Source organism: Cicer arietinum, chromosome 4, assembly GCF_000331145.2.
Source record: "Cicer arietinum cultivar CDC Frontier isolate Library 1 chromosome 4, Cicar.CDCFrontier_v2.0, whole genome shotgun sequence".
In the NCBI taxonomy this organism is placed as follows: Eukaryota; Viridiplantae; Streptophyta; class Magnoliopsida; order Fabales; family Fabaceae; genus Cicer; species Cicer arietinum.
This window is the reverse complement of record NC_021163.2, coordinates 56,759,921-56,769,823: the sequence shown is the minus strand read 5'-3', so window position 1 is coordinate 56,769,823 and position 9,903 is coordinate 56,759,921. Positions and strand designations below refer to the sequence as shown.

The 9,903-nt window shown below is 35.8% G+C and overlaps 2 protein-coding genes, 1 long non-coding RNA gene and 1 other non-coding gene across 4 annotated transcripts in view; 2 read left to right on the top strand and 2 right to left on the bottom strand.

The window, feature by feature from the left end:
• LOC140919909 (uncharacterized) overlaps positions 1–1,214 on the top strand; it is a 5,306-nt gene extending 4,092 nt beyond the window's left edge. The window contains exon 2 of the long non-coding RNA XR_012162552.1: positions 254–1,214. This is a non-coding gene — a long non-coding RNA (uncharacterized lncRNA). The remainder of the gene's footprint in view (positions 1–253) is intronic.
• A 1,196-nt stretch (positions 1,215–2,410) lies between these two features.
• LOC101500439 (uncharacterized protein C57A10.07) lies at positions 2,411–6,995 on the top strand. The gene is made up of 3 exons (XM_004498328.4): positions 2,411–3,126; positions 5,925–6,049; positions 6,382–6,995. Exons 1-3 carry the CDS (start codon positions 2,559–2,561, stop codon positions 6,697–6,699), a joined length of 1,011 nt encoding a protein of 336 aa, XP_004498385.1. The 5' UTR covers positions 2,411–2,558; the 3' UTR covers positions 6,700–6,995.
• Positions 6,996–7,887: 892 nt separating this feature from the next.
• LOC101499888 (uncharacterized) lies at positions 7,888–9,903 on the bottom strand. The gene is made up of 2 exons (XM_004498326.3): positions 9,546–9,903; positions 7,888–9,048 (listed from the first exon to the last, which is right to left on the bottom strand). Exon 2 carries the CDS (start codon positions 9,031–9,033, stop codon positions 8,128–8,130), a length of 906 nt encoding a protein of 301 aa, XP_004498383.1. The 5' UTR covers positions 9,034–9,048; positions 9,546–9,903; the 3' UTR covers positions 7,888–8,127.
• On the bottom strand, positions 9,395–9,477 carry LOC113786417 (small nucleolar RNA Z221/R21b). The gene has a single exon (XR_003472700.1). It is a non-coding gene; the product is annotated as a small nucleolar RNA Z221/R21b (small nucleolar RNA).

The following is a 9,903-nucleotide window of genomic DNA, read 5'->3' as shown; positions in this document are numbered from 1 at the left end:
ATTCAGAGCTATTTTAGAACTGAAAATCTGCATTTTCTCTGTTGTATTCAGCTATAACAATGCAGTTTGTTAAAACTTCATTTTTCAACATTGTTTATGCATTTTTGGACATATGAAAACCCTTTCGAGGAGTATGCTAAAACAAAAGGTTCTTTTGAGCATTTGAAAATATAAGAGTTTTGCTAAGTGTTATTTGTTAATTTCGGTTGGTGACCCTTTACAATTATTGTGGAAATTTGGGCTTTGCACTTAGATGATACCCGAGTTCATTCCACCGATTGTTACCTTGACGACGGAGACGTCGTTAGACTTCCCTGATCGAGACTCGCCGACTGCTTGGGTATATGACCTCATCTCAAGTAGGGCCACTTATACGGGGAGGGTAGTGAGGACTAGTAGGAAAGCTGGGGCAGTATTTTTTGTGGAACTCACTCGCGAGAAGATTGATTATCTGGTATCTTCCGGTTTAGGGCTTGGGATGAGTGGAGCTTGGGAAGATGCGAAGGATTCCTCAGTTAGAGTGGAGGCAGAGGCCGTCGTGGGAGCTGAGGATACAGTGGTTGGACCAGGGACTGGCAGAAAGGATAAGGGCTCGATGCCCATGGAGTGAGAGATTGTAGGGCCATCTAGGCGGGCCGAGTCAGAGCTTCCTCTTCAAGTGAATGATCCTTTACCGATTGTCACTAAAGTAGCAGACTGTTTTGAGGTCCCGGCGCCGCCGAAGCCCCCTATCTCGTGGGTGGATCTGACTTCTAAAGAGAGCGATCCATCTATGGATGTTGATGAGGATGAGGTTACCTCGAAGATGGATGTTGCGTCAGACGGAACTTGTGGAGTGTGTGGAGGTCACCCATGTTATTGTAGTTGCTAGAGTATGATCAGATTAGTTTTGTTGTATAGGGACTTGATATCTTTCTTTTGGTGGTTGTTCTTATTTCATTTTGGGATGATTGTAACTATACTTATACGGTCAGATGATTTCTGTCTTGGTGGGTCCATGTTCCATTTTTTGACGTGACCATGGGGATTAGTATTTCTTGGAGCAGTACTTGTACATGTGTCTGGCGAGAATACCCCAAGGGTATGAGCGATGCCTGATAGGTCTCATAGCCCCTGCGTATTTTATATTTAGATATTTTAGTTTATTGCCTCAGAACTATTTCAGTTTGTTATAATTATGATGTAATTAATTATGACAATTATCGTTTGTGTTACGCTTTGGTTTTACATTAGTTGATTTTTGAAAGAAAAAAAAATAAACTCACGCTGTTAAAAATCGGGGTGTTACATTTTCTCTCTAGTGGTAAAACACATGTCTATAAGAATTCTTTTGGAAATGGTGGCTAAGTTGGACCTTGAATTATAGAAAATGGATGTCAAAACTACATTCATATATGGAAATCTTGAAGAAACTATCATGATGAAACAACCTGAAGGATTTGAAGAGAAAGAAAAAGAAAACATGGTGTTAAAGCTCAATAAGTCTCTCTATGATTTAAAGAAATCTCTAAGACAACATAATAAAAGGTTTGATGACTTCATAACTCAAATAAGGTTAAAAATGTGGTAAGTTTTACAATTGTGTTTACTTCAAATTTATGTCATCTAAAAAGTTTTTGATTTTGTTGTTATATGTTGATTACATCTTATTTACAAGTAACTGCAAGACTCAGATTAAATAAGTAAATGATAAGTTGGATAAGGAAATTTAAATGAAGGATTTAGGAGCTGACAATTAATTGTTAATAGTGACTATTTAGAAAAAATAGAGGTGAATCTTAAAGTGGTACCTTTATAAGTAGTTCATTATGGACCAATACTTAAAAAATATCGATTTTCTAATGACAATAGACAATACTCTTTGGAAGTAATATTTCATAACTCTCCTCTTCTCTTATTTTTGCTAAATTATTCATTATCTCATTAATAGAAATGAAGATGATCATTAACTTGAAAGAAAAAAAAATTGAGACCAAAGTAAAACTATAAAATAAACAAAATGACCACATATGTAATGTAGTCAAAAAGAATTTGCTCCTTTTGAATAAACTTTTTCAAATTACAACAAATATTAATTAATTCTCCACAAAATACCTCAAATTAAATATAATAAATAATAATTATATAAAAAGAAAATTATTTGGTTCAAAATAACTGTCGATTGCAAAAAAAATTATCTCAAATTAATTGTCACGTTTAGTTTTTAATTCTACTTTAATTATCTTTTGACAATTATACCATATTAATATTAATGCAATATGCATCACTTTTGAATTTTTTTTTAAACAAAAAAATTACTTGAAAATTATTATTCTGCACTTGACGTACATTTATAATAATATAAATATATCAAACAGTTAATAAAAGTAAGGAAATAAAATTATTTGAAAAATAACTTTTTCGATGTAACTTGAAAGTCTTACATTGAAGACAAAGGTAGAGAGTACAACATTAACAAACACGAAATTGGATCTGATCACTCGATGTAGCTTACTAGCTTCTCTTCCAAAAAACCGCGATCCAATGATTCCATTGCATCTCTTCAACCCATAAACAACATGAATAATTACCCTTTCGGATCTCAATCCCACAAACCCTTCTCATCATTCTCTAAATCCGATTTCGACTTAGAATCCGGAACCACAATCAAACGAACAAGAAAACCCAAAAACTCACCTTTCAAAATGATCAAAAACCGTTTACACCACTTTTTCAAACTCCACCCTCTCACTACACTCTTCCTAACACTCTTCTCTTTCGCTTTCACCCTTTTCGTTTTTCTCTCTTATTACAATAGAACCCAATTTTACCCGAAAATGGATCCGGTTTTGGATGATTACCCGTTTTCGAAGCTGAAGAATCTGGTAATGGTTGCTGGACATTCGATTTACACTAGTAGTAGCTGTGGGAAAATTGAGAAAGAGGATTCGTGGTTTTTGGAATCTTATCAGAGGAATCCTGGTCAAGCTGCAACGTTTGTGAAGCATATTGAAGAAGGGATTGGGATTGTTGATAGGGATGAGTTTGGTTTGCTTTTGTTTAGTGGTGGTGAGACCAGGAAAGACGCTGGACCGCGTAGTGAGGCGCAGAGTTATTGGGCTGTTGCTGATTTCAAAGGATGGTTTGGTGAGTTTTCTAACTTGAGATTTTATGGTGTCATTGTTTTGGTATTGGTTGTATTGTAGGTTCTCAAAGTTTGTTTTTTTTTTTTGTTAGAAATTAAGGTTAGTGTCATGTATGTACAACTCAGTTGGTAGCTGCAATGACATTGCTCGAGTTCTAACCAGGAACTTCTCCGCACTTAAGGTGTGTGAGTCTAGCCACTAAGGAAGAAATTAAGGCTAGTTTTGTTTATATGGTTTTACATTGTGGTTGCAATTAAGGTTTTAAATAAATGTAGGTTGTGTTGGTATCATTGATATAGTAGAGAGTATGGATGATGTGGTTGTGATTGCAAATGTGTTGTGGTCGCAGAGATATATAAAAAAAAACCATGATATTGGAGGTACATTTGCAATAAGGGACTGTTTTTAAAATTTGCTTGTGGTTACGTTGCCATCAGGGTTTCAATAGCGACCGTGACAATAGTTGTCCTTGGTTTGTGATCTTTGATATTGCAAATAATCACTATCAAATGTGGCTGATGCAGCCTCAATCCTAGTTGTGAGGATAATTTACCACTAACTGTGGACCGCCAATAACCTTGAATTGCAGACTGCAATTTGAAAACATGGATTTTGATATCAAATAGTTTGGATGAAATGAAATAGATTGAAGTTTTCATTCCATTGGAGGGGAATAGAATAAACGGTTTTGGATAGAATGTATCCTATTTTAAGTAATGTAAACAATGGAACATATTACATTTTCATTCCATTTTGCTTCATCCCTTTCATCCATCCAATTCCATTTGCATGGCATAGACATTTGAATGATTGTACTAGTAGACTTATCATATGCTTGGCATAACTGCTATAGGAATGTAGTTTGTTACTGTCTAGTGTATCATGCACTTCATGTCAGACATGAACGTCTCAAAGTAATTGCAAACGTGATGGCAAAAGAATATCAAACATGCTAGATCAGGTAGCCAATTGAGCTCGTATTTAGATGCATTTCTGCAACCCATCTATGTGAAAGAACGTGTGAATTAGTAAATCTATCAAATTTTGTCAAGGCTCCAAGGAGGGGGAGAGGAAAGGTTAAGCTGGAACAGGCTGTCCAGAGCTAAGAACAAAGGGGGGATGGGCTTTAGAAGAATCAGTGATTTCAATAAGGCACTGCTTGGGAAACACGGATGGAGACTTTTTAATGGGGAGCACACTTTGATGTGGAAAGTATTTAAGGCTCCATATTATCTTAGGGGAAATTTTATGGAGGCAGGGGCTGGCTTTCTCCCTAGTTATGCCTGGAGAAGTATGTCGAATGCTAGAGAGGTCTTTTCTGAAGGTAGTCAGTGGAGAATAGGGAATGGAGACAATTTGAGGATATGGCAAGGTAACTGACTATGATCACAATCATGTTTCAAAGTCTAAAACCCAGTCAGAATTCTTGATCATAATGCTACTGTTTCTGAACTGATTGATACGGATCTAAGACAATGGAAGAGAGATTTCATTTTCTCCTGTTTCAACTGTTTAGAGGCTAAGCTAATTGTCAGCAAACCACTCTCCCTTGGGCTCCCTGAAGATAGACTAATTTGGAATGGTGAAAAGGATGGCGAGTACTCTGTTAGATTGGTGCAATTTGACATCATAAATTTTCTTTTGAGGCTAGCTAAAAACATATCCATCTAGGTGCAATTTGAAGAAAAAAGGTATCAAAATTGACATCACTTGCCCTGTCTGTAACTCTAATCCAGAAATGGATGACCATTAATTTATGCATTACACTGCTGCAAAACTAGTGTGGTTTGCCTCACCATTAGGAGTTCATGTCCCGATTGATGTTGATTTAAGAACTTGGCTAAAGAGGTGGCTAACTTGCAAGAAACAACTTGGATCCCAATTATTCTGTGCAACTTTGTGGAAGATTTGGGCTGAGAGAAACCAAATTATGTTCAAGCAAAAAAGTAACCAACTCGATGGAGGTAGCCAGGAGTGCAAGCAACTTTATTTCAGAGATCAACCACGCCAATATGAGGACACAAATGATTGAAACTCTGCAGCATAACCGACTGCTGTCCAATTCTGTTTCTGCCGAGTTTACTGCACAAGTGGATGCTGGGTGCCATAAGAGGGGCTGACAACGTGGGGTTGTGTCTTTAAGGACCGGACTGGTGGTGTTTCTATGGCAGCTTGTAGAAGGAATGTGTTGTTACAGATTCATGCTTAGCATAAGCACTCGGGGTGTGTTGGTGCTTTCAATTGGAAGCGCAATGAACATCCAAATCATAGAAATTCAAACGGATGCGTTGGTGGTGGTGGAATGCGTTGCAGGGACAAAGATGCATTGCCTCTTTTGATCCAATAATTAAGGACTTAGTGATCTTTTGTGTAATTTTGGGACTTCTTCTGTTTGTTTTATTTGTAGGCAAAGTAATATTGGAGCTCATAGTTTGGGCTAAGTTAGCAAAATCTGTAGGCACAAGAACATGGCTGGGTCATATCCCAGATGTTTCAGTTGCTGTTCCTCATTGTAATCTTTCTGTTTTTATCTAATGGAAATGGGTTACCGTTCAAAAATAAATAATATAATAGTAATCTTTCTGGTTTTTGCTATCATGTTTTATGTTGCTACTAGTAAAACATATTAGCTTCTCAAATTTTTCCTAAAACTTCGAAAAAGGCAGCTCGATCGGCCTCCATTGTATCGTAGATCTTTGTTTTTTCAATGTATATTGTCGATATGGATAACTTGAAAGTATTTCACCTTAATTTATTTGCATATACAAAAAGCCTCATTCTCTAGGGATGTATGTGTAGGTAAGGAAGAAAGTGTGAAATGGCGAGCACTTACAGAGGAGCATGCACGGGACAGCTTTGAAAATCTTCTATTTAGTGTCTGTCGATTCCGAGAGCTTACTGGAACCTATCCTCAAAATATCACTGTAAGTAAGCCTTAACTTATGTGAGTTATGATTTCTGAAGCATTCTGTTTCTTTCTGTATAAAGACATATGTCAATATTTTTGCGGCCATACATCTGTTCCATAACAAATCAAATACTCAAATTTTGGTAGTGGCTGCTGAGAAATACTCTGAATTAATTGGTGAACAATGTTATTAATGTGCATGCAGCTTTTTGTAGTGATCTCTGTTTTGGAAATCATTTTCTAACCTAGTATCATGCTTCAATACAAATATAAATTGAATGGTGATTTTGATAGTTTTTTCAGCTGCATCATATGAGTTAATTCTGATTTGCTAATTCTGAGAATCAGGTTGTAAGTTATGATTTCAAAGAAGACAGATTTGCAAATCTACATCGATCTGCGATTGGCTTTCCAGAGTCGAGGTTCTTCTATGCCGGCACTCCTGCGACATCCAATGCAAAAGATGCTGCTCTAAAAGGCGAGGAATTGGTGAGAACGCAATTCTCAAAAGATCCATATGGATGTAGAGGTTCGCTTTATCACAAGAAATTAAAGCGCGACCCTTTTCATCGGTCGATTCCATATCCTAATGGATGTCCAGAAATTGAATCTTTGTTCAGATATTGTGGACCAACTCCATATCCTGGTGCACTACCGTGGGCATAGTAACGGTGGTGTGTGAAATTATACTAATACACTTGTATACTAACAACATAGAGAGAGATTAGATACAATGCAACTACTTGATGTTGCATAAATTTGTTGGTACATGATATGAAGATTAAAATTTTGTAGATGAATCATGAAACGGTTGTTGCATCTTGGGTAGAAAAAGTCTATCAAAGTTTTTGTAAGGTGGATTTATTAAAATTGTTAGCGTTCTCAACACGAGAGTTTAATATGAGAGTCTAAAATTTGTATTTTAATAAATACATGAAACAGTAAACTTTATTTTCATGGAACTGATACAAGCCTTTCTTATCTTCTTTTGTTTGCTTCGGAAGATAAAATGTATGATAATTGACCAAGCTTGTTATATGAGCTGAGAAAAAAGGGCATGCAATGACAGTCATACTATAGCCTTAATGTTCTCCACATCTCTTCCCAGTGTTTCCCATCATGGAAAGCTAATATCTTTATTCCTTTAACCAAAATGGATAACATGAAGAAAAGAAATATCTACATAAAGTCATGCAAGACATGACCTTTTGATAGAACAGGTGAATTCAAGAGAACGAAACTATATATATTATTTTGTACAAAAGAGGGCCAAAGGCACAATAGATACTGTATATTATTCAATAAAAAAAGATGAGAGCTCAAGAACTCACAATGATGGAAATGATAAACCGGAGTCAAGGGACTCCTAACCAGCACACAATGGCTCCTATCACTGAATGAGATTATCCTAAACAGACTTCATAATATTCATGTCTGCTTACATATTCATGTAACATCACAATAATGTTTCCCCGTGTAAATTTGATCATTTGTATATATAATTTTTTTAAATAAAATTAAAACCATCTCATATGTTTTTTATGTGTTTAAATTAATTCTTTAACAATTTTACTAGAGCATGTTAATTTTGATCCACTTCTATAATATATCTAATGATTATAATTATAATTTCATGTAAAAATTCGTAATAATATATGGCTTTTCTTGAATATATATAAAAGATTCTGCCATCTTTGATTTGTAGAATCCTAATCACTCACAACCAATGCCACTTAGATAAAATTGATAGAAAGGACTAATTTAGCTAACAAAAAAAGTAAGGAGATTAAAACCGAAGATAATAATCAGAAACTTGAAGTTGCAAACATAATAATTTAGGGAGCAAATGTATAATTTAGCCGACAGCTAGTAACACGGAACACAAATTGTTGCAAACATAATAATCAGTTACAAACACAAACAGACCAACCCATCATTATTGGGTTTGCAATTCACACAAGTTTCTTAATTAGAAGCCTGGTGCTGACACTTGATTCCCTTATACTGATACATAGGACTAACAAATAACAATCATATTAAAAAAACTAAATGTGCTACTCAAAAAAATATTGTACAATAAGCATGAAGCTTAAATCACAATATGTTCCACTTTGACTCAAGGGAACCACAAATCCTTGTAATACAATATGCAGCACTTAAAGGGTATGCAGAAATAGCTAGATAGTCATCAATGTAATCTACCTCAACCTTCCCATGTGCCATTGCTCCAACCACAAAGACAAGATCCATATTGCTTGGAATTGTTGAAACATAATCATTCATATGCACAAGCTTCTCTGAACTAAAAGAAAAACCAACTTTTCGCGAGTTGAGAGGCAAATACTTGGTTACGGGGTTTTTTACCATCCTGAGAAGTTTCTCACGCTTGCCAGCAGCAGATATACTCAATTTTTGAAGCAGTTCCACCATGACACCAGCAAACCTTTTGAATGTTCGTGGAAGACGAACATAGGGCTTAACCTCTATAAGATCACCTTTTTCAGTCTTTATGTATACAGCTTTCAACCTTCCAGCTTTATTAAGTGGACTGTCTAAAATAGATAGAAGTGCCTGATGAGTAATGTCGGGTCTGTAATCTCCGGGATTCTTCTTATCTCTGAGGAGGAAATTAGCATGATCATCCGAGTTCAAAAGCTTGTAAGTCTTGCCAACTTTACCGATCTCCAAAGAAGCTTTTTCGAGAATGAAAATGACACCAGGTTTCTCACTGTTTTTTAACTCAACTGGAGGAGCAATTGGGATACCATCGAGTTCATTTAATTCAGTTATTGTTGATGTCCCTGTTGGTTCTTCGTTCTGAAGCTTTGGTTTATCGCCTGAAATACCAACAGGATTGTCTTTCTCTGGTATTGTTGGTGTTGGTTCTTTGCTTTGAAGAAAAGGTTTCTTTGGTTGGATTTGTTGGTCTTCATCTTCCTCTCTCACAACAACGTCTTTGGTTTTTCGCTTCCTCCCCTTCACACTATAAGCTCGCGTCATTTTCAACTAAATACACTATACCAAATAATTTAAATTGAATCAGTATATTAATTAAAAAATACATCAAAATGAAATTAAAACTGACACTCCAATATTCAAGAAAAACAATAATTCAATCTAAATCCAATTTCAGTAAAACAAAACAAAGGCAAAACTTAGAAGTAACTAATAATATAATTTATTAAAAAAAATAAAAAACAATTGAATTGAGAACGATAAGGAACCATCAGAAACCAAAATTTATCCCCAGAAGCTTTAAACTGTACGGTCCGCATCATGGTTGAGGTTAAAAAACCCCGCATCACATGGTTCCTCAATTTTAAATAAATAAATAAATAAAAAAATGATAATGAATAGAAAAAGGCTCAGATATATAATGGGTATGAGAAAACTATCAGCACTGTAAAATCAGAGTGGTGCATGACATCTCTATCATCATAGCCAATTGAACTAACTGTAACATGTAATTGACAAAGATAGATAACGATGATGAAAAGCAAAAGAGAGAAAACCTATGAGATTATGAAAATATCTGAGAAGATGATGAATGAGAAGAGTTGTGGCGTTGCTTATGAAATTGGGAAAATTACTGAGAAGCCGATGGATAGAGAAGAGACGCAGCGTCGGCTAGTTGACCTATCCAACAAGACGGCGGCGGCTGCGACGGATAGTTCACCTATCGAACAACATGGCGGCGGCGGCTATATATGGGTAAGAACGAAACCCTAATAATACATCTGAGCTACTTGATGAAACTGGCCCAGTTCAGCTACACGGCCCAATTCTCCTTAGTGAAATCAACTGATACAAAATAAAGTGGTTGCTCCTTCGCTTCTTTACTTAAAACATGAAAAAACACTAAAATTTTGG

Bases quoted from the DNA above. Each gene is read 5' to 3' on its own strand.
- LOC101500439 (XM_004498328.4), top strand. From the start codon at position 2,559: ATGAATAATTACCCTTTCGGATCTCAATCCCACAAACCCTTCTCATCA. The intron at 3,127-5,924 runs GTGAGTTTTCTA...ATGTATGTGTAG, and splicing joins TGATTTCAAAGGATGGTTTG to GTAAGGAAGAAAGTGTGAAA. The intron at 6,050-6,381 runs GTAAGTAAGCCT...TCTGAGAATCAG, and splicing joins CCTATCCTCAAAATATCACT to GTTGTAAGTTATGATTTCAA.
- LOC101499888 (XM_004498326.3), bottom strand. From the start codon at position 9,033: ATGACGCGAGCTTATAGTGTGAAGGGGAGGAAGCGAAAAACCAAAGAC.